Source organism: Protopterus annectens, chromosome 8.part0, assembly GCF_019279795.1.
Source record: "Protopterus annectens isolate FY-2018-M chromosome 8.part0, PAN1.0, whole genome shotgun sequence".
NCBI classification, from domain to species: Eukaryota; Metazoa; Chordata; order Ceratodontiformes; family Protopteridae; genus Protopterus; species Protopterus annectens.
Genome location: NC_056741.1, coordinates 282,332,726 through 282,358,502, shown reverse-complemented (window position 1 = coordinate 282,358,502; position 25,777 = coordinate 282,332,726). Strand labels below are relative to the sequence as shown.

The 25,777-nt window shown below is 38.5% G+C and overlaps 1 protein-coding gene across 2 annotated transcripts in view; it reads right to left on the bottom strand.

The window, feature by feature from the left end:
* BCAN (brevican) overlaps nt 1-25,777 on the bottom strand; it is a 923,936-nt gene that overhangs the window by 350,626 nt on the left and 547,533 nt on the right. For both annotated transcript variants that reach the window (XM_044079780.1, XM_044079779.1), the window contains one exon: nt 5,189-6,667. In XM_044079780.1, coding sequence (XP_043935715.1) covers nt 5,189-6,667 — 1,479 coding nt within the window. The remainder of the gene's footprint in view (nt 1-5,188; nt 6,668-25,777) is intronic.

The window sequence follows — 25,777 nt, the reverse complement described above, 5'->3', positions numbered from 1 at the left end:
CCAGCGAAGAGGTGACAATTTTAATGATTTAGAGAGTTTAGAACTAGATTGGATCTTTAGGTTTCGAGCACAACAATATCCGGGCCTAAATAGCTACATTAGTATTAGGTCACACTTAAAGAAACGTAAATACCATTGATTTTATGAATGTTCTAGATGAATTGATACCCAGACAAGGTTTTGAATTTAAAATTTTAAAGTATATGATATATATATATATATATATATATATATATATATATATATTGCCCAGGTTAATTATTGCTAACTAAATGTTAGCTCATTACAATTAATTATTTAATAGATTATTCATCCATTTACTCTATGCTATAGCATAACAAAATATAAATATGTGATAGTGAAGTCAAATTTAATTTTAGGTAACTTGTTTCGCCAATGTCTATCTAATTTACATATATTTAATATTTTTATTATTGCTATATTATAAATATTTATATAGATTTGTATATATATTTATATATATTTATATAATTTGATTATTATTATTTATTTATTTACAAATAGCCTTGAAACACCATTTCATTTCTATAATGTAACATGAAAGAGGTGCTTCCTATTAAAAAGTTTCTTACATTATAATATGCTTGTATGCCATAAAACATATATATATAAGACAAACGTATATACATGTTTCTTGTTATGTCTTATCTATGATCTAAACTGCTTCATACAATCTCTACACATATTTTTCTTAATCCATTATAACAACATTTAGAATAAGATATACTCTACTGGACCTTATCATAAGTTACATGTTATATGATTGTTGATATAGTCATTAATGAATTTAATTACACATATCCCCCCCCCTTTTTCTTATCTAAATGATATATATGAATTATGTATAACATATATTTGATATGATTCATATTTGATATTTTGTTAAAAGTTTTATTGAAATTGTTATGATGTATGTAAGGTATTTATTTAGTTATTTATGATAGGAATCATAATAAATTTATATATATTTTTTAAATGGATCAAAATCAATGACTAGGTTAAGGGAGATTATACACACATTTTTAATTATATTTTTTAACTATATTTTTAATGAGTTCTTCATAGCTTTTTAAAATGTACATTAATATAATAATCTTCATATATTATTGCGTTTATTAATGTTGCACTAACTCAATAGGTTACTGATACATGATCTGATGATCCTGTTCTGCTATACGTCATGGTTAACGGAAATTGGACCATTACATTTAATTTCATCATATTTGAAAGTTCTCCTATGAATGGACTGCTTCACAGTTTAAAAGTTTTACTAAGTAATGTTTTAAATTGATTTGATTGTTGTGATAATTTTCTTCTTTTTTGAATATCCTGAATAACTGCATGGGATATAGAAAGAAACTAGATATACATGTTATATTATGGACTTCAGCTTTAAGATCATGCACACTATATTTACAAAATTGAATAATATGTTCAAATCATTGAATCAATTAAGTCATTAAGCAATTGTATTTTTTATATATAAAGTGAATGCATGCACTAAGATTTTAAACTTATCTGAAGAAGCGTGCATTGGAAGCACGCGAAAGCGCTCATTTCTGTGAATTTCCTGTGAATAAAATTCGTTATATGCTTCGTGGTGTTGATCTACATCTTTTACTTTATCGGTTCTGGATTTTTGTTGTTGGTCAACTTTAAGGGAGAGGTTCGTTTTTTACCTGTGTTGTGAATATTGCCAGGATTTGTAAGGTTATGACGTTCATTGTTTGTCAGAGGAAAAAGGTCTTTCATTTTTAACAGCGAATCATGGGTGAGTTGTTACCATGTATCATGTATTCTATACTTTTTGGTATGGTGTTTTTTTTCACATGTCTTATGTGCCCCACCAGCTAGCTACTGCGGCTGAGCAAGAAAAGTAACCCAGACCCACCACTGAGAAGGGCACCTGTGATGACTCAGTAGGAATACCAAGTAAAATATGGCAAAAATAAAGAAGCTGAATGTGCAGATCAAGAAAACTTACTAACCAATGTGTTTTCCATCAAAGAAGGAGAGTGAAACTCCAGAAAGCAAGTAACTGTGGTAAGTGTGGGTGTTTTATTCACATGTTATGAATGTACAGTTACTACTTTCAGCAACCTTTTTAACATGAATGGTGTCCTTTCTTAACCCAGAGCCTCTCTTTGCCATTATTATTTCTGGCACTTTTCGTCACGTTTCTTAGGGATTTCAACTTTGTCGTTCTAACATGCTGCCCAAAGCTTCGGGCTGCATTTGTGATATACAGTGAAGTTAGCCACAAAACTAATAAATATGCTATTAATTTATCAGTTGACATGACAGGAACATTATTAACGGATACTTGGTTAAGTTCTTCTTCTCCTCTAGCAATCTTCATTTAGTAAAAAATGGAAGAGCCCACATAGGGGAGATCTACACATCTATTTCTATAAGCACCCTGACATAATGCACAAGAATGTACTTACACATGCACGTCTCCTGAGCGTATAATTTTATTATCTTGGCACTACCAAACATAATCCTCCAGATCAAGAAATAACATCAGACTTTACACCTGTACTGCTAACAAGTATAATACAAGTATATATTTGTCTAACATAAAGTTGCTAGTGGAAGACAACCATCTAGAGTGATGTAGAAAGGTTATTCCTAAATCATCCATAAGGGTGCTCTCCACAGATCTATTGATATGATAAGACAATATCCATAATATCTAACACTGAGGGTCCACTTTGATGTTTTCCTAGGTAGGCTGTTTCTCAAGCAGTAACTGGATGGTGAGGGAAAGTGAGACGAATTCTTTAAGAAAGGCTATTGTAGAATGAGAGAAGATAGTAGCATTCTTCAATAAGTATTTATTCCGTATGTGCCCACTGATACAGTTAACTAGAACCTGGAATTGCTTTTGATTATTTTTGAGAGAGTTTTGTTGTACTCTAAGGAAGTTGGCTTTACGTCTTCTAGTTGCCTTTTAGTGAAGTTTCTCAAGTGAATGATGAATCTTTCTTCATGTTCTTGGGTGAGTAGTTTTTCCACTATTGTCAGGTTAAATCCCTACATTGGTTTTGGTTGTTTTTATAAGTCTAGTTACTTTGCAAAAGTATTTGTTTCTTAGTTGTATGAGTAAAGTTGTTAGACATGTTGCTTGTTCAACAAGGATGCTGCTAATTACGAAGGTATTCCAATGTATTTCATTGAACTTCTCTCATAAGTCTGCAATATTCTTTTGTGTTTTATGAAAGGAGTTTAAAATGTGAGGTAATTTATGCTCTGTATGTTGTATGGTTAATGTAATGGAGCACTGATCACTAAAAGAGGACAGAAGGACTTGAATGTCTGAGATTTTGTTTGGTATCCTGGTTATTGGTAGTCTAGCAGAGAGTGGTCACCACATTTAAATTTTGGCCTGGGCAGAGTAAGAAGTCCAAGATATACCCCCAGGGTGAAAGCTGTGAGAATGCCTCCTTCAGGACTCTCATCATCTTTTGAAACAGAGGAATAATGCAGGCTCAGACTCCTGCTGTCCAAGGCTGAGCTCAGCGTCTTTAGGGACTGGAGACTGGTTTGACAGTGGACTTACTTTCTGGAAGGTTAGACAAAGTCCGGCTCTTCTGAGTGTTTTCCCATGTTGCATTTCTCTCCCTGTGCCAGGGGCTGACTGAAAGACCCTCCTACATATTACCATCTGAGAAGCACTCAATGTAATTCTATCTTTTCGGTCAAAAGACAAGCCAAAAGCTTCTCCCTATGTCACCTTTGAGTAGCAATATTAAACTGTTGTCAGTTGTTGTAGTTAACTTCTTGGCTTTTCTCAAAACAATAAAAGCAATGCTGATGTGAGCCTTGGTTTCTAAACTGATGGCTACAAAGGCAGGAATTCACCAATGACAACAAAGATAATCATCTAAACTGTTTGAGCAGCAAAACACTAGCGGCTGTTTCTGGGCCACATTATCTTTTCCAGCAGATGAGTTACCTTGCTGTGTGCATTGGAACAGATGTACAGATGTCCGTAAACTCACAGTCTTCCAGGCTTTTTGCTAAATGTTGACTGTTAGAGAACATGAACTCAAATAAGGATCCATCAAGTAGAGTTCTTGATGTTAGATTAACATATTTCAGATGATGACAGCAGCAAAACTGTTGAAAGCAATAAAGTAGTTTTCTCCCGCAGTGCTGGAAACTGTAACAGTACATGTTTGCCTGAGAAGCCTTACCATTGCTATACAAAAGAACAATGCAGTAAAATTTATGCTTCTTAATATAGCTTTCTGTTTTATGTTATAATTTCTTACATGCAAATAACTGACTACACTTTGCAGTCACACATATGAACATGAGTACACTCACACACGTGTGCGCATGCACGCACACACACTCGCACAAACACACCATGTGAACAGGGGCTACTACATCCTTGGGTAGTAATGGAGCCTGTTATTTAGGTGATGATGTAGTAGCAAATGTTTAAACTTAGTAATTTCTACTTATTCTTTTCATTTGCTTAAATTAAGCATAGTTTGATGAAACTGATGACATTTTCAGGAATCAGACTAAATGTTAGAATCAGTCACAATCACTGTCACATATTATTTTAAAACATTTAAAACATCTCAATACATATTTTACAAACAATACAAAATTCTAAATGTAATATTGTCAAACATAATTTCCATATTTACAGTAAACAGTGATTAAAATTACCTAATATAACTGAACACCTTGTGCTCTAACTCCCTTTTTAAATGCGAGACTCAATTTTTAAAAGTGACAGCATTGATGGTTTGACTGGTAACATTTCTCATTTTAAGAAATGTGCACAAATTACATTTTATGCAGTATGTAAAGCTGGGATTTTATAGCCCACTCAAAAGGCATAAAAGTAAAAGTATCACAGAGAAAAACTGAGAGGAGACAGATAAAAAAGTCTGTTCAGTCTACAAAAAGTTTTAATTATTTTTCATGGAAACAGTAAATGAGCTACTTCATAGAAGTAAAATAGTGTTAATGCATGCAAAGTCAAAAAGTTTTTGTAAATGAAGATGTTGCAGAGATTCCTTCTCTGAAATAGCTTCAGAAAGAGACAGAAGAGTAGAAAAAAGAGAAAAAGAAGCAGTTCAGTGTTGAAGGAAGTTCACAAGTACGGCCATCAGAAGGGCAGGAAGAAGACAGAAGTAACCATTACCTGTTAACAGCATCCCCTTTCCATGTACTGCCGTCTCTGTTGGCAGAACAGCAAATGGAGGTTCTGTGGTCATAGTGACATATGCAGATGGTGTCCCTTCAAAGTCTTGGCCAGTGACTTCTTCAAAATGTCTACTGTCTTTTGTCATTGGTTCAGCTGTAGCTATCACATTGCTGCTTATGTCAAAAGTAAGACTGGTGGTAACCCCAGTTTTGTCCTCACGTAAAGCTCCATGAAGCCCTTTATGAGGCACCTCAGCTGGAGGCAGTGGACTTGTTAGGAGGATTTCAGGTACTGGGCTAATACTTGATTCCTCAGATGTTAACTCTTGTTCTCCAAAACCTGAAGGCTGCCTACCAACTTCAGAAATGTGAACTTGTGAAATACTAGAATGTATTTCTTTTTGCTCAGGAATGGATATTTCTGAGATCTCTACAGCAGGAGTTGAAGACAGAGAAACCTTATCATCAAGTAATCCACCTAAAGTCATATCGCTGGTATTTTGCCTGATGTCTGCAAAACTAGTTACAGGGCTCTCAAATGTTTCTAAGGTTCTGTTTGCTTTAGGAGACACAACAGTTGTAACTACTACTCCTCCTGAAGAAGATTCATGCCAATGTAGTCCAGATGGTTCTCCACTTTCTTCAGATACATGAGCTCCTTGTGTTATCTGTTCTTTTGTTAAGATTTTAGAAGATGTAGGTGTAGGATAAGGAACTTCTGAGACATCTACAATACCAGATCCTGAGAAAGGTTTTCTATAATCCACAGCCTGCATATCTGGCAATCCAGAGTGGTCTCCAGATGCACTCCATTCCGGAGCTCCTGATGATTCTGTATGAATAGTAGGGTAGTGCAGAGCTGAATCTCCTGAAGATGTGACTGATGTCACTGGTGGAGTAATATTAGCAGGATATTGCATTTCTGATGCTTCAGTACTGCCATCAGAAGAATGATCACCTGACAACTGGGTTGTGCTTACAAGACTGATTTCACTGAAATCATGCCTGGTTGCATTTACATTTTCTTTCTCAACATCCTCTGAAACAAATGTAGAACTCTGATCCAAAAGTGTGTCCCCAGAAGGAGTTTCCTCATCACTTACTCTCGACATCCTGCTGGTAAATTTTGACACTATGGATCCTGGAGAAATAAAGGAAGCATCTGTCATCCTGATTTCACCTGTATGTTCTGAAGGTCTGGGCAAAAATGATGTGGTTGAAAGATTTTGGACAGCAGCAGCAGTGGACTTTTTTGGGAATAGTGGTGTTGGCTCCAGGAAAATGCTTTGGTGTTTACCAGGTATGATATGATATGAAGGTAAAAAAGTGGTGGCCACTGACATATGCTCTGCTCTTTCAGCTCCATAGAGATCACTTGCAGGTAATCCATCACCTGTACTGAGCTTTCCATGTCTGTCTGTAGAAGGTGAGCCAGTTGCCATGGTAGTATTCTCCAAAGCTGAGCTGGGTAAATAATCTAGTGAAAATTAAAATATGAGAGGTCAGTATTCTCAGAACATAAACGTTGCTAAGTTATACAGCACAGTACTTATACCTATGGACTCTGCAGTTACAGTGAATGTCAACAGATTTTCTTATGTTTTACCACAGAGATAACAAGTACAGTGTTTCACATAAATTGAAACATTTTTATATTGTATGAAATATTCTTTAAGAAGTCTTTCTAGCATAGTCATATTTTAAAATGCATGTCTGCCACTTGTGGTAGGGAGGGCATGCTGCTAAGATTCGCTAAAACATTGTACATCTGGAAAAAAAACAGGAAGACACAATCCATTATCCATGTAGGAGTCGCTATATGTCATTCATAAAAAATGGAGCCAACTGCTAATCAGAAAGTAATATATACAGGGTCGATTACATACAACGCCAAGCTGATGGACCCTGTTAAGCCTTGCTTTTTCTGCTCTGGTGTCCCAGTTTACAATCAATCTTCTGTCATGCAAATGCATGAAAATATATAAAATAGAGGGGCACAAAGAAAGAAAAATACATCACTAGAGAGAGGAAGAATGCCATTCAAGTTCTGGCTACTTCCAAGAGAAAATGAGGAAGATTAATAATGAATCAGAAAAAAAAATACTGGGCAAATATGAGACAATAAGGATGTCCCTCCTTTGACATATCAATTCTATGGCCTACAAATGGAACAAGAAAACAAACTCAGATAATGAATATTAAGGTTCAAGATACAAAACCATGTACTTGTGAACTTCACTGCATTACTTAGATTGAAACAGATCTGATTTAGGATGGGGAAGTTGAGGTCCCTTTTCATTTCTACTGTAAGAGAAAAAAGGTGTGGTCACAAATGACAGCAGACATAATGAAAGACAATATAGAAAAAAGGCAAATAAAAACCTGCATTTTGAATCATGTTATCTTTATATTTACTATACTAAACTACCAAACCCAAGTATGCTGTTGACTCATTGGCAAAGAAGAATGAAGTCATAACTGCAGCCTCTGTGACCTGGATTCAAGCAGCAGGTCTGGAGCTATAGGAACAAGCAACACCTAACAAATGGACAGGAGCCCAGACTCATTCATAAACAATGAGCAGGAAAGCCCTATGCCTATGAAAAAATGCACATTACTCTAGTTATGGTGCATGTGTATAGAAGCAGGGACCTGCATTAGACCATGGTAGACAGGTATCGTAACTTGATTGTCAGACACCAGATGGAGGTACAGCATAAAAAAATTCCAAATTATCACTTTTTGCCTGGGCATAAACAAGTGTCCTCCATGTAGGTGTTGCATATTTGGTGTTAGAGATTGCAGAGGAAGGAGTGAGTAAATGGGGTGCCAGAAGGGTTTCATAGTCAGGAATGCAATGGTACAAAAAATGTACCAAACTGTGAGTCTTACCATCTAGTTACTCTTAACAGAAAAATCATAATAACAACAACAAAAAAAAAACAAGTTACCATATAAGCTCACTGGACACATTGTCCCTTTCCAGGGAGTGACCCAGAAGCAATATCTCATTAAGTTCCTGATAAGGGTCACAATAAAGGCAAATTGAAGCTATGGAAATCAAACCCAGGACTGTTACATTCTCTGAAACTAGCAGGGCATAGTCCTAAACTTCAGCAGTAAAAATGATGGCCAGAATTCACAAAAATATGTTTAAAAGTGCTATCTGAAAAATACAGTAGTGCCCAGTAGCTTAAAAGAAATATTCTGTGATTCACAGACTTGATAAGCATGCTATGAGCAACATCTCATTAGATGCTCATTACATCTCTGAATCAAACACTTGGGCAGTTATGTCTATCCTATCTAGTGTATACCGTACCATCTGAAGCAACACAGTTGCACACATACACACACACACACACACACACACACACACACACACACACACACACACACACACACAAATGTTCATAAGTTTGTACTAGGCTATTGATCATCAGGGTCTTTATAAGCCTACCTGTGCAACTTGAGTACATTGGACACCTATATGGTGGGGGATGTTAGTAAGGAAATAGCCAAGGGTTATGTGTGTGGGGGGCATTTTAGTTTGGGATTAGTTACCTTACTGTCAGCCTCTGTTCATCAGAGATATGAAGGTCAGACTGGGAGGCAATTTATGATTTCCCATCCAATGATGAAAGTTTTGCTTGAAAAGGGTCAGGAATAAACTCTGCTTTACGTACATATGGAGCCTTTTCCATAGTGAGAAGATCTTTTGAAGACATATCATTCTCTGCAGCATGTTTTATGTATGTTGCAGGCAAAGTTCAGATCCTTGGATCTACTGTTCCTGGTGCTGTTTGCTTTGTTGATGTGCAAGAGATCCATCAGACCTGGGTCTGAGGATCTCTTCAGTGCCAGGCAAAGATACCTGATAGTAACCTGTAAGAGACTGAGTAAAGAGATACAGCCTTAATGTGATCTGTGTAGGGCAGGGTATTCATACCCTCAGATATCCTGGTGAGAAACCTTTGAGGGTGTTCCAACTGTTGCAGGTGCCTGGTTAGGTACATGCCAGATGGGAGCACTGCATTCAGTGATGGGTCTGATAAAGGCTGAGTAGAGTGGTACTATAACTTCCTTAGACCTGGATGCCATACCCTTGCTTATCAGTTGGGTGACACAGAATGATTTTCATGCTATCTTGGCTATATATTGGTTGAAGGCCAAATTACTATCAACATATGCGCCCGAATCCCTAACTGCTGGGTCAGTCTTAAGAGTGTTTTATCAATGGAATAATTAACTTGGGTGGATGTCTTCCCAAAGGGTGATATAATGCATTTCTTCACATTGAGTTACAATTTGTGGCACTGGCATCGATTATTTGTTTATTTCAGACCCTCTTGTAGGATGTTTGTATCATGGGGGAATCTATGATAGTTCCCACAGTCATCTGCGAACCTGGTTTGCCAGAGGCCTTTGACATTCTCCTTGACTTCTGAGAAGTAGATGCCAAACAGAAACAGATCCACCACACAGTTCTAGGGTGACTGGTCTCCTGGTGGTAGTGGTCTCACCAATCCTGACTTCTTGGGTTCTACCTGGAGCCAGCCAGCAATCCAGAGAGTTATGCAGGGAATTATGCCTAGTTTCAAGAGTTTTTCAACAATGCCTGAGTCGGGTATTGTACTGAACATCTTAGTCAGGCCAAGGAAGATAGTGTGTACCATTTTTCTCTCATCCATAGCATTTGTAACCCTCTCAAAGAAGTCTACCAGGTTAAGTAGACAAGATATTCACTTGACAAAGCCAAACTGGAATGGGTTCAGTGTCTATAGGTTGCTAACGTCCTTGTTGATCATTGCCATGATAATTTGTTCCATGACTTTGCATATTAGACTTGTCAGACTGATGGAGCTGTAGTTCCCAGGATAGGTTGATGGTCCACACTTGTGCAGAGGGATGACCATTGTGGTCCTTCATTCACACAATATATACCCAATATATACCCAATTTTGAGGCTGTAGTTGAACAGCGCCTCTAGTGGTCCTGCTAGGTAATTTTTGAGGCTATTTAGGAGGCAAACAGGGATATTGTCGGGGCTCACTGAAACAATGTTTTGGGTCATAGGGAGTGCCGCCAGGACCTGCTTCCTGTTGACAGCTGGGGAGATATGCTAAAAGAGATTTCACAGGAGTAGTGGGGGGGTGAAGTTAGAGCTAAATTTATCAGCTAAAAGATTATGCTAGGTCACTCTGGTCACTGAAGGTTGTGCCATTTACTACCAGTTCTGCACACTGCTGTGTGCTACCTTTAAGGGTCCTGACATAGCTGAAGAAGGCCTTGTGATTGTCCCAAGCCTGAGAGGCTATTCTGATCTCATAATTAGCCTTTTTGGACCTTATAAGACATCTTAATTTCTTGTTTAGTTGAATCAAAGGGCTCTTGTTTCTGTGAGAGATTCTCTTTCCCTTGTTTTTTTTTTTTTTTTTTTTGGTGTTAAATCTGGGTTTGCTTCAATGCAGCCATTTACATGCTTGTACAAAGTTTCTCTGCACAATTCTACATAGGAAGCTGTGTCCTAGGGGTTTGCAAGAGCCTTAAATTTTGACAAACTGTCATTTAACAGGATGTAGTTAGCTTTAGAATAGTCCCTAACACTTACTGGTTTAGTTAGGTTTTCATAGAGTCATAGATTGTTATTAGGTTAACAACCTGTGGGGGAGAGCGGTCTTCTAAGCCTAGCTAAGGTTTTCAAAAAGAATAATGATGCTGTCTATCAGAATAGGACTTTGAAAGCCAGGCATTTATAGGTTACCTCTGTCCATAAAGGACATGGGCCCCAGTCCCGGTGTAAATTTCCATCCACTGGTCTATGGTGTGCTTAAACTGGGTAAGAGACAAACTCAGCTTCACACAGATTTTTATTTTTGTTTTTATTTTATTTTATTTCCAGATTGATTTTAGTTTTGAGGGAGACAGCTTTGTGATCTGACCTCACCAATGAGGATGTGACAAAGGAGGGGAAGGGTCAATGCTCTCCCAAGCTGGTGAGTACCAGGACTAACATGCTTGAGCCCTTGGTTGGAGTGTGCACTATCTGGTCCAGGATGTTTGACTTGACAAAGTCCAGGAAACATTGTGGCTGTGAGTTAGAGGCAGTATACATTTCCCAGTCTATAGATAGGCAGTTAAAGTCTCCCATGAATAAGGTGTTTGGTTGGATGTTGAGCACCTCCAGTAGGTCCAAGTACAAGTTGTAAGCTTTGCTGGCCAAAGAGGGTGACCTGTAGCTGGCCAGGATATGGCACAGAAATGTATCTATGGATAGCTGGACATAGATGAACTCTAGGCATCACTTGTTTAACTAACCTAGAGATGTATTTGTTGCTAATATAAATCAAGACATCTCTACCTTTAGCCTCTGTCTATGTTGTTGTTGGCCTAAATGTGTACAAGTCACTGTAAACTTGTACTGCCAGAGTACTTTCTGCTGCTTTAAACAAAGTCTCAGTAACAGCACAGATGCCTACATTCCCCAGAGTGAGGAAAACTTGTAGGGTGTGGAGGTTCTTGTTAGGCTCAAAGCACTGAGCAGCAGCACCTTAAGGTTGCTTTGATTTTTTTTTTTTTTTTTGCTATGTTGTTGATTTTGTCATTTTGACGTTGCCTAAAAAATGCTATAAGGGGGTGGATAAAGTTTTTACCAATATGCAAAAGCCCTGGGGGGACAGATGCAGACCATCCTTGGCAAGGTAATGTAACTGTTAACCATGTCCTCCCATGCTGGCAGATACTGGACCCCCCTGGAGTGACACCAGAAAATAAGCCAATTGTTAAAATCAATAATTTTCCATTCATACTGTGGCATCGTCATAGGTGAGGGTGGAATGCTGCTCAATGCATGTCACGTACCTGTCTGTGACACATATTCAGAGAGATCCATAATGTCTCTTATCATATAGTCCAATGAGGTACATCTCAGGTCATTTATACCCGCATGGACTATGAGAGAATCATATTGGTACATGTGGTGAGGTGATGTGAGTGCTTGTGTCCTATTATGGATCCTAGCTCTAGATTTTTTATTTTTAATTTTATTTGCTTTTATTTCCAGGTTGATTTTTATTTTGATGGAGGTATTACCTTAAGCATTTATCTTCTCCTTGTCCAGTCTGGTGAGAGGGAGTATCTGTGTGTCATACAATAGAATCCCCATGACAAGAGTATTAAGTAAAGTGTTTGCTTGCCTTATGGACTTTGTTCTTTGAGGACCATTATGTGTAGTCTTGTGTGTGGTGTTAAGTGTCGTTTTTCATATGAGCTTTAGTGACTACTGATGATTGGTATTGCCGTTTGATGGCTTAGGAGGTCTTTGAGGATTGGGTAGTTTTCTTTTAAGTGCCTCAGTGTAAAAAGGTCTATGTGTGTGCTGAGCAGTATGTATGTGGGAAGGAGATTGTGCTCTTGACAACCTTGCTAGTAGGCAAGATTTTAACCTCCAAGGAATTATTTATGTACATCTCTCACATGCTGTGCTATTTTCTTTAAGGATTAAAAGGTTGTGAGAGTACATGAGACAAGTGCTAGATATGCCCATATTTACCAAACTGACCACAGAGACATTAGGAAAATGCATATTCATATTGTCATGACCTGTATTAGGCTTGGTCTATTATGGTTTAGGAACTTGGTTTTACAGGTGTCACCTATGTGGCATATGGAATTAAGGCTAGCTGTTAGGTAATGCTATGATCTGTTCTTAGTGCTGTCCAACGTGCTAACTAGCTGCCCTATTTTTAGCTCATCTCAAAGCCTTACTGTGTTACAGGTTAAAAGTCCTGATGTAAATGAGCCTACTTTATAGTCACAGAAGAAAAATCTGAAGATTAACTCATATGCCCTATGGTTGATAATTAACTATACTTTGAGATCCTTGAAGTGCTTCCCAACTCAGAAAAAAAAAACAATCAAACACCTTCTGCCCCAAAATGGATGACCCTGGAAATTCTTAATGAAAAAGCACATCAAAAGTAACTCTCAAGTGCAGCCAAACATCAAAGAGCTACGCAGAAACCATAAAAAAGATGGACCAGCTTCCACTGTATACTTTATTTAAATAGAGTAAATAGTGGAAACTGGTCCATCTTTTATGCGTTTTCTGCTATTTAATCTCAGTTCATTGGTGGTTGCTCACCAAATAACTAAGTCCCTGGCTAGATCGCCCTTCTGCAAAGTTATGTAAATCATGGCAGATCAGTTAATAAACCAACAAGAAGACCGATTTTTCAGGAAAGCAGTTGCTTAAATGATTTGAAAATACTGCAAAACAGCAGTGATCCTTTAAATTAGCAAGTGGAAAAATGTCTTATATCAGCTTGAATAGCTCTGGATGCAGTAAAAGCACCTTGGAATCACAGGTGAGGTCACCAAGCATTGCTGAGCTTTGTGAGAATAAGCACAGAGCCAAGCAAACACACCTACTTTATAGCCACAGTAAAAAAAAAGCTAAAAACTGACTCCTACGCCTTCTGGCCAATAAATGACTACACTTTGAACTCAATGGACTGCTTCCTAACTCAGAAAAGACTGGCAAACACCTTCAGCCACAATATTAATGACCCTGGAAATTCTTAATGTAAAAGCACAGCAAAAGTAACTCTCAAATGCAGACAAACACCAAACAAGTAAGACTCTGGCTCATGCTCCTACAAAGTGATTTAAAACCAAGGCAGATCAGTAAGCCAACAGACAAGAAGAGTGATTTTTCAGGTAAACATTTGCTTAAATGCTTTGAAAATACCACAGAACAGTAACAATGCTTTAAATTACTGTAGTAAGTGCAAGTGCGCAAGTACAGTAAAATTCCTCATCTCAGCATGGATGGCTCTGGATGGAATAAAAACACTGGATTCACAGGAAAGGTTATCCTTCCTGTGTGTTTCCCAACTTGGATAGACTAGGCTACTACCTACTGCCAGTAGGTGAGTAAACTCAGTCCTATTAATGTAAAAAAGCAGTAAAAGTGTATTAAGTGCAATGCTATCCCAATAATTTAAACAGCTAGCTAGTTACCGCTAATGTTGTGTCTTTCGTTTTTTCCCGGTTAGGGGTCGCCACAGCGGAACTCCGGTCCTCTAATGATTGGCAGTAGATTTTTACATTCCGAGTTGCCGGCCCTGATACACAACCTTCAACGAAGGTACGCCCATTCATGCATGTCTCCACACAGAAGATGCTCTAGCTGAGAATCGAACAGGACAATGTCTTACTGTGAGGAGACAATGCTACCGCAGCACCACCACCACAGTTTACTGCTAATATGGTGATTTAATGCAAGGTAAACCATCAGCAAGGTAAAATAAGGCACTACAGCAATGCCAAACAGGTTTCCTACGAGCTATACTGGTTGAATGGGTGAGCACTCACTATTTGTAACTATAGAAAACAATTAGAGGGAAGAAGTATTTAAATAGCTTATACAACTGACAATAGCAGTGAAGGGGGGGGTTGGAGCTTTGGTAGTGAGATTATCACAGAGGTGGAAATAGAGACACTGGTCATTTAAAACCACAACAAAAAAAAGGAGAGGGGGTTGGGAAAGCCACAGCAAGAGATTCCCTTATCTGTCATAAAAATACTCAACAACTAGATTCCTTTGCTTAGAGTTATAATCAGGAGGTGTTCTCAAAGCAGAGAGGCTACAGTAACAGGGTCTATATTACAAGATTGAATGCTTAGGTGACTGAACACCTAAACATCCAACCTGTAATATCAAAAGCAAAAAACAGCGAATTGCTGATTTAACACAGGGAAAGATTTCCCTTGGCCGTTTGCCAGATTTTGCCGTTTTGTCTACTGTACACTGATCTCAGAGTTGGTATATTTAGTTGGGGGGGAGCACAGCCCACTTAGTTTGGGTGTAAAGTTATTTATTTTCCGTGGCCGATGGACGTGTTTTCCTGCACCGTTCATCATTTTTGGGTTCAATATTACAAGTTTGATGTTTAGGTGTTCAATCACCTAAGCATTTGATCATGTAATATAGACACCAGTAACACAGGGTCTATTTTTTTCTTGCAAGTTTTACTGAATGATTTGTCTGTGTGACCTTTTTACCCTTTGCTTTTGATGTCAGTTGGGATATTTTGCAGGCACATTAACGTTTATGGGCATCAGCTAGGTTTAAAGACCTTGTGTTTCTGAAGCATAGCCAAACTATCCACTTATGCTGTGCTGATGAGGTCAATAAAAAGACTGAAACATGCATGTCCATACCTAGTGGAGTTTGGCTTTATTGGTTTGAACATAACCATAAAGACTTAAAAAGTAAAAAAAAGTTAAAAAAAAAGTCATGGGTATTTAGAAGTCATGTAGTTGAAACACTTGACGTATTTAAGGGATCATTTGCATATAATCCATGGAAATCCATTACAGTAAGTTTAAAGCATCACACAGTGAAAATTCTAGCTTTGCTGTGTTTTCCTGCAGTTTTTATTGAATGGTTTGTCTGTGTGACCTTTTTACCCTTTGGTTTTATTTATATATAAATCTATATGGGGGCACCCAAAAAACTTATTCTGTTCCACCCTACAAAAACTAATGACCTTAACACACACACACACACACACACACACACACACACACACACACACACACACACACACACACACACACACACACACACACACACACACGCACACATGCTTACACGCACAGACACACATACACACACACACACACACACACACACACACACACACACACACACACACACACACACACACACACACACACACGGCTCTGTGGTACTTGCCCACACAGTGCTACCAGCTCTGATGATTCCATTGAAAGTGAATGGGCATACACCTTCAAAAGACATTATACACTTTTCCTGCTTCATTCCTCAATCAGCACACTGCACCTATTCTTTGAAATGTTGTACACACTCTTCAGATGCTTTTGTTAAATTGCTAATTAGCATTAGCCATGCTCCTGATCTGCCACGTTTGTTTGCTGCTTCTCCGCAAGACATCTGTCTGTACTATAGATCAATGCCTTAGTACCACTGTGAACATGACTGCACAGTGTGTTAACATTTCTCAGTCCCAGGGGATATGAAAAGTTGGGTATTACAGCAGACAATTTAAACCGCTGTGGGTCCTTTTTTTTGATAATTCCTCAACTGAAACTAGACAAAATGGCATGTGATCAAGAACAAAAATCAGTAAGTAAACTATTTTACATTAATGACAAAACTCCAGACCCCTGTTCTACCTCACACTTAATTATAACCAATTTTAGGGTCACCATATTTCAGGGAAATTATAAAATCTGTGATGCAACACTTTTACCAAATGATGTTTCATTCAATTTTATAAAAAGAGAGAACATAAAAACACATGACTAGCTGTTTTAAATTATCCAAAACATTGATGCATTTTGACACTGCAATTTTAATTTTTGACTATGTGTTAAATACAGGTAAAAATTTAGAAGTACAATCCTGAATCCTGTAACAGAGCTGTACCATTTCTTTTAAAAATGACAGATATTATCCTCCAGTAAACCTTCTTCATTCTATGACTTTAAAGTCTGAATATGGGAATTTGAAATACAAAAACTCATTCTGTTGTCCTCCTTTTGGATTATTAAGTATTTCGGACATGTTTAGACAAAATCATTCTATTTAGATAAAACTCATTTTCACTTTTTTTTCACAGCAGAAGCTTGACATTCTTTTGTGGAGGTACTGAAATAAAAAGCATGATTTGTTAAAAAAACAACATAAAAGAGAGTGGTGGCACACGGGGGGGGGGGGGAGGCATGATTTAGAGGCACAGGTAGCACGACCATAGTAGGATGAATAGAGCACAGTATGCATCACATGACTAATTATTATGACATGTTAATCAATGTCAATAAACTTTCTTATCTGAATGCGATCAATTTTCTTCCTTTTTTTTTTTTCAATGTACACGTATGTCACTCATGCTAAGATGCCAGGGGCAGCATCTGCTGCACCTACTTATCATATGTTAGTGGCTGCCTCAGAGGCCAGTGCTTATGATGTTGCTTATCACCATCCCCTGCATCACAGAAGAGTCAACCAGTGGCTGACAAACCATCACCTCCACGAGCTAAACAGTTGACTACTGTAGTGTGGGCAAAGACATCATACAGTAGCTAATGCACTTGTACTGTCCTCACAAGGAATCGAGGAATATGCATGCACTAGCCATCCTTGCATTGGAGACTTTTCAGCTTCCAGCAAGGGACACATTAGAAGCTTCACAACTTTCAGCCTCAGAGATCCTAAACTAGTTCCTGGACATGATACAGCAGCATGTAAAGAAGCATATATGGTTCCCACAGACATCAGAGCAGGGAAACACCACTGTGTGGGCATTCTACTGCATTGTCCATTGTCCTGAGGTTCTACTGGCCATTAACTGCACTCACACTGCTCTCAAGGCCTCACCAGCTTAACATGATGTCTTGTATATCAACCAGAAGGGCATCCACTCCATCAACTGTCAGGTAGTATGCTCTGCACAGGACATTATAATACAACATGTCTTTGCACTATACAGGCAGTTCCCATAGTTCTCACATCTGGCACATGTGTGGCGTAAGCCATAGCATGTTTCATGCAGGATGACTGTCCATAGGGTCATATAGCTGATGAGTGCCCATTCTGCTATTCATTGATTCCTGGAAATTATGGTCCAATGAGCACAAGTAGCAGACCACTCTTAATGGTGTCCACTGTTGTGTGTTGCAAGTGATGTTGTATACACTTCTAAACTATGGCTGATGTCCCTCCTCCATAGATCTCAGTCCATGGCAAAGATGGTGCATAACACCACAAGGCTGCAGATATGTATCACCAAATATATACTTGAACTATGAAGGCCCTGTCAGCTTTACCACTGTCAAGGATATCTATGCCCTGTGAGAGTAGGGCCTGTTTTAGTACCTCCAGTGATGGATCACCTTAAGTGATGAACCTTTCCAGCCATTGCCATTCTTTCTGTCCCATGCTAGTACATGTACACCTGTAGCTTATACAGGTGAATAAGTCTTTATATGCATGACAGTCTATGCCAGCTAGTAGATGTCTCAATACTATCCCGTGCACCCTTATTGTGTCTACCACTCTGTGCACTGCTATAGAACAATCATTCTAACACTGTGCAATAGTGTGAAAGCTGTGGGCATCCTAGGAGTGCTTGCTGTCCATTGTACATCAATGCTTAATTGTAATGGAGTCCCATCATACTCTATAGCATATGTCATGCTGTCACTGTACATATGGCAGAGTATGACACCACCTACACATCAGGATACTGACTGCACCTGACTATGTCCCCTGTGCCCTATCAGGTTGAGCTCCTCTAAGAAGATTGCAACTTGCTTTATCAGTTCTTTTTTTCTTCCCATGCTGACCCCTCCCCCCCCAGCCAGGACTGCAACTTCTCCTGTCATTTCTCTGTGCTTGCCAGATGGACCCCCCCCCCAACAGGACTGCAATCTCTCTTACCTTCCCCCTGTCTCTGTACAATGTTATTTAGGGCCCCCTCAACTGGACAGCAGTCTGTACTGATATATCCTTGTGCCTTGAGCACCCTCTAAAAGGAATGCATCCTCTCCCAAATATCCCCTGTGCTCCATCAGCCTTCTGTTCTACCAAGTACACTTCTTCTGGCTTTTCCCGGTTAGGGGTCACCACAGTGGATCATCTGTCCGCTTATGATTGGCAGTGGAGTTTTACAGTGTAGAGTTGCCAGCCTGGCACCCAACCTTCCACAGAAGGCACACACACACTCACACCTAGGGCCAATTTAGACTGTCCAATCCACCTACTGCATGTATTTGGGAGGAAACTGGAGCACCCGGAGGAAACCCATGCAACCACAGGGAGGACATGCAGACTCCGCACAGAAGGCACCCCAGCTGAGAATCGAACTGGAGAACCTCTTGCTGTGAGGTGGCAACATTAACCACTGCACCACCGTGGCTGCCCTTGTTCTACCAAGTACACTGCGATCTAAAAATGTCCACAGCTGTGTAAAAGCATCTGTTGCTGTCATGCTCCTTTGATTGGTGACTGCATTTCTCAGTTCTAGTAACATTTGTCTTGGGTGTTATCAGTTTTCTTGTATGGCATTACACTTTAATATCTAATCTTCTCTGATTCTCTACATTTCTCATTGGTTTCTTGCAAAATTGCAACTGCAATTTTTACCACACTCTAGCAGGATCGGTGAACTTCTTATGGAAATAGGGGTGGTTTAGAGTGGTTGTTTTTGAGTCACATCAGTTACATGATATATTATCAGCCCTTCTCTGCACTACGGTGTCCATTCTATCCAAGCATGGACTTTGATGTTATATAGTGTATGTGCTCCTCTAGAGCCTGGCCACACTGATTTTACTTTAAATCTCACTCTCATTGTGAAAATTATTCTACCCCACTGTGACCACTGTGCCCATTCAAAGACCTTGGGTAACTTCAGACATACACATCTATGAAGCCTGACGGTGCTATTGACGCATGTTGCATCACACTACTGATCATATGCATCATGCCATTTACTACCTGATGTTATTGATGGGTATTGCACTCGTCAATGAGTGTACTTAGTGTCTGCAATATGTGGCCATGTGCCCTGGCTAACATTTTCCCCCAGAGTTGACCTATACGTGGATATGGCTTTAGCAGACTCAGACTCTGGCAGGGTTCTTCCCCACACCAGGCTTTCGTTCTTGTTTTCCTTCTGTATGTAACTCTGCTTGCTCTTTCCCATTTCTCACTGTCCTTGCTTCCAATTTCTCACTGCTCTGGTTCCCTATCTCTTTCCAGTTTCTAAACTGAAATCATCTGGCCCTTTGCTGTGGTACCCTTGTATGAGATCATCTCTGTGCCTGTGTAGCAATTACAATAGGTGCATGTGACTGCATTGCTGGGCAGGATACCTGCACTTTGCTGCCTGAAGTCATATAATCACTCACAGCAAGTCTGGCTCATTTGCACAGTTGCTGACATTTTTCTGACTGCAAATATTCATTATGCAGCCCTGTCCTTGGCAAAACCATGCTATGTTAGTTTTCATGCATACCTAATCCCTGTCTGGCCACATCACTCTAACTTCACCACTCTGTTTTACATGATGTGGTCATGTCATGCCACTTCCGTAACAACACCCCCACCCTTTTGTTTTTTTATTAGCCTGAAACACGATAAAACTAAATGCAAGCAATACTGGTGAGCCCAGATGGTCTAGTTTCCTTACCCACTGAAAAATACACAAAAAGACAGATGAATGATATAGCATAAGAGTGAAAGCAACAGACTGTACCCTAAAAGCATATATTCAGCTCCCATGGCTTCTGACTGCATTCTCTATGACAGTGGTCATGTCAGCTACCTGGTACAAAGCTTACAGGCCATCATATAAAACAGATAATAGGTTCATAGTTTCATAGGTAGGTACCAGGCTATTGGCCCTGGGGCCTATATAAGCCTAGCCTGATAGTGGCTACTAAGACTTCTTTACTGGTTAACAAAACTGAGCAAATAAAATCAGATAACAGATCAGCTGTTTGGATGCAAAAATATAAGTAGAATACAAAAGGAAGTGCAAAGCACTGTGGTCCTAAACATCTGATAGCAAAAATTATAGAACACTTGTTGACTACGTACATTAAACAAAATCAATTGATTCCTGTTCATCTAACAAACTTAATAACTGAGTTACATGTAATGAATACCAAACTTGTAAATTTAAGTCATACTGCTTTCATTAGATGAAAGAAAATAATAATAATTAATAGTAAGTAACAGGAGATTTGTAATTAATTATTAGCTCTAAGCATTTTTTGAAGTTATACATGACAATTGTGTCACAGGCATATAAGAAGTATCATATTAACTCAAAAGCAATAACGGAAAATATTAAAGAAGACCAGAACCAAGGTTGTCTACTGGAAACATTTTCAGTGAAAGCTGCATTAAATCACAAAAATATGACTTAGACTGCTTTGCAAAATTATTTTTTCTGTGAAGGTCAATCCCTCCACCTCCCTCGCAGAGTGCTTTATGTTCTGCATCTACAAACATAATATAAGCAACGCCAAAACTGCAGGATCTCATAATCTGATTAAACGGTGATCGTAGCAGCAGACTATGCTTTATGTAACAAGCAACATCTCCTCCCAAAATCAGATTTCCTTTTATAGCAATGCAATGTCTTTCAGCCTTTTCTGTTTTTTTCAGGTTAGAGGACACCACAGCAGATCACCGATCCGCAGATTGATTGGCAGTGGATTTTTACAGTGCTGAGTTGCCAGTGGTCTATAAAGTATTTAGATAAGTTTTCATAGATTTAGCTCCAAGTCCTGGGATCCAATATATGTCCAACAGGCCAAATAGTCTGTTTTGCAACTCAGTAATAACATTTATAAACACCCCTTTATTATCATTATACTAGAGTAAAAATCTTAGCATTAATGACTTATTCTTCTTAAGTCTGCCCATACCTCTACTTTCAGCTTTATACAAAGAGTGAGCTAAAATAGTAAATACTTCAAACAGCTTTAATTTTCACAATTTTAACTTGCAGTATGAATTCTCATACAGTCAACAGAATTCAGTTCACATTTTGGTTAACACCTTCATTACATTAACATTTTATTCAGTCATATGTATATAATTCATGCCAATCATATTACACCATTATTCCTTTTGTACATTGATTTATATTTAATGTTCCCATAGATCCCATTTATAAATATGCAATTTACTCCAACCCACTCCCAAATATCTCAACTCAAATTATTTTATTTATTTCATAATATTCAGTACTTCTAGGCAGGTTTAGATTTCTGACTTCCATTTTCTTGTGATTATTTCCTTTTAGGCTGCCAGCACACCATTAGGCTTAATAAAACTTTACTAGGCTATTTTCTTATCCTAGACTCCAAGTTAAGAAAATAATTTCTTGATTTATTACTATTTGCTTCCCCAATATTTGTGCCAGAATACTTCATATGCAATTTTTTTTAACTCAGTCATGTTTACACCCCTAAAAACATGTTCCAAATTTTCTCTGTCTTCCTCTTCATGTCTCTAATTACTCTCTACTTGTGAAAACATCCCATGTAGTTTATATAAAGTATGTAAATACATTTGCTGACACATCCACACAAATATCTTAAACCATCTAGATTTTGCAAATTTCCTCCCTCTGTTCCTTTGCAATTTGTCCATCTGTCCGTCTCTCTCAGTTCTGCCATAATTGCAGTGACTTAAATTTAATTGCCATGAAGTGTTTTTCATAACCTGACAATTATTCTTATTTTTAGTGGCATTTTATGTTCTTTGTGCCACCAAAACCTTTACTGGTTCTGGCCTTTCATTCACTTTCCCTCTATTATTTTCTGTTTGCCATTAATCTGCTATCAGTCCTTTACAAATCATACAATCTCTGGTGTCTAACTGAAGTAATTGTTTATCTTCATTCCACTCTTTTATTCTTTCTGCCTGACTTAAAAGCACTCAGCACCTTAGTTCCTTGAGTCTATATTATCATATCACGCGCTCAGAAGACTGAACGACAGATAATCGACTCCATGTAAGCGAAAGCTTACAACATCAAACCCTCAGAACAGCGATTATTTTCCAATGGAAAACAATTGCTTTTCCGAAACAAAAAAAAAAAACAGTAAAACATTACCCCCCGACGTGGGAGGCTGTGCCCCCACACCCACCCTACTTAAATATACCAACTCCAAGATTGCACTACAGTGCCAAAAAGGCAAAGTAGTGAAAGCGGCCAAACAAATTCTTTCCCAGGGAAAGAATTCGCTGAAAAGCCGCTTTGCTATTTTGCCTTTTCGCACTTTACTATTCAAGAATACCCATTCAACAACCTGCATCTGTGGCGGCGTAATAGGGAACCAGTTCCTTAGCTAACTTCCACCAGTTACTCTCAGCCAAAATAATTCAGTTGAAACTGATGAGTTTGTAGAATAACAATAATAATAACAATAAGCCAGTTGAATACAAGAATACACATATCCACACTTATGATACCTTGCAGCCAAATGGCCTTAATAATGACTTACTTATGAAATATTTAATATAACAGCATTGGAAGTATCTTGGAACCTCATTTCATAGAAGTTAGAATATGTGTATTTTGTATTCAATGGCTTATTGTTGTTATTATTATTATTATTATTATTGTTATAATTATTGTTATTCTATGAAATCATTAGTTTCAACTTAATTATTTTTGCTTTATGTTTACATTTAAATTCATATGCATTCTGGTGCATTCTATTGGGTCTATATTATGCAATCGAAAACCCAAGTCAGCGAACACCTGTTCGCCGACCAATAAACAAGGAACTGTCACTTCTGTGAACGACCACTTCAGCAAATATTTCCTAGGGGAAAAAAATCACTTGACCAACCAAAAATGACACGGTATTTCAAACCTTTCAAAGTGGGGAGCTTCCCCCCCACACCCCCACACCCCCCAAGATCGCACTACAGTGGGGAAAAGGGCAAATTCAGGACAATGGCCAAGCAATTTTTCCCCGAGGAGCAAATTTGCTGAAGTGGCCATTCGCAGAAATGACAGTTCACTGTGAATTGGTTGGCAATCAGGCGTTTGCTGACTTGGGTTTTCAATCAAGTAATATAGTCCCCATTCTATTATTCTATTGTTCTGTTTAGTAATGCTCTAAATGATGAACTATTTAAATGCTTTACTGTCTTTAAAACTTTTGAATCTTGAAGGCATATGCTTAAGCACTAGTTCATTTTTGTTTTTTACACATAGGTTCATAGGTTCATAAGTTGATACTAGACTATCTGCCCTAGGGCATTTACAAGCCTAGCCAGAGTGTGTTTGGCTTTCGCCACCCTTTTTAGATTAGTTGACTGTGCCTCTATATAGTAGGTCACAGAAGATAGCCCATTTAAGGTTAGTTTACCATGCCTCTGTCTAGCAGTGACACAGAAGAGATCCCAGGGGTAAATTTACGATCTCCCATCCAAACATCAAGATTCTTCTTGAAGAGGGTCATTGAGGGGCTCTGTCTGACATGGATTGGGATTTTGTTCCAGAGTGAGGGGAGCCTCTGGGATATGAATCTGTCCCTCCAGCATGTTCTATTTATTTCTGTGCTGAGGTTTAAGTCACTGGAGCGTGTAATTCTGATGGATTTGGATTTCTTGAGATGGAGCATGTCCATTAATTCTGGGTTGAACATGGCTTTATACGTCAGGCACAGATCACCTCTGAGCAGGCAGTAAGCAACTGAGTAAAGCTGGAGTTTCTTTAGCCTAACTGTGTAGGGCATCTGTTTGAGTCCCTTGATCCTCTTGGTGAGGTACTTTTGGGGTCTTTCTAGTTGTAGCAGGTTTCGGGTAAGGTACATCCCAAATGGGGCATTGTATTCAATTATGGGCCTGATGAGTGATGAGTAGAGGGGCACAATGACCTCTCTTGATCTAGATGTGAACCCCTTTGTGATAAAGTGGGCTATATAGAATGTCTTTCTAACCACTTTGGCAATGTGATTGTCAAAGGAGAGATTGCAGTCTACTTGGGTCCCCAAATCCCTAATTACTACTTCCATACGTAATGGATTACCACCCATGTGGTAATTTGTGGGCACTTTGTTTTTCCCAAAGGGGATGACTATGCACTTTTTGGCATTTAGCTTTAGGCCATGGCTCTGGCACCAGTTCCTGGTTTCCAATTAAGTTGCTTTTTTGTGCCAAATGATGTTTTTCTAAATGATTGCTAACATTCTTTTTAAAGGCTTGTGCTGAGAGCACTAATCTCTAAGTCTCTGATACACCTGACACACACATTCACACATGCACACAAACACATCAATTAAATGTCATCTTTTCCATTTAGATCTATAATCCTTTTGATTGCATAACTGTCAGCTGTGCAGCTTTAACATTACCCCCTCAAGTCTGGTTATCCTAGACCTCCTTTTTCTAAGGGAATGATTAACTTACTCCACCCAATCTTTTCCATTCTAAATAAACCCCTTTAGCTCTTTATTAATTATTATATTTAAATTCTGTGCAGATTGGTAAATTTATGCCTGACATGAGCCACATTAGAACAGAAACCTTTTTCACTGCTTGTATTTTGTTGCCCAGATCCAAAGCTGTAGTCTTCTAATAGCTTATTTGTAATTATTTTCTACGTAGGTTCCACTCATGCATCCTTAGTTGCCACTACTACTTCCTGTTTAACCTATATGCCTAAATGTATCATTTTATCATGCCCAACAAAAATGGATACCAATGAACTAACTTATGTGTAGGCACATATTTTACAACTATTGCCTTTGTCTTCTTCTCCTCTGAAAAAGCTTGGAATTATCTATGAATATTTATTAACATATGGATATCTTGTTCTGGGTTTGTCAGATACCATATAAAATCATCAGCAACAGAACCAATTTCTCATGGTATCCATGCCTTGAATTTGTGAATAAGGGTTTCAACTGTAGTTCAAACAGTAAAAGGAGAGTGGGCATCCCTGTCTGGTTCCTCTACTCAAGCCAATCCTGTCAGAAAGTGCCCCTACATACTTGTACTTTT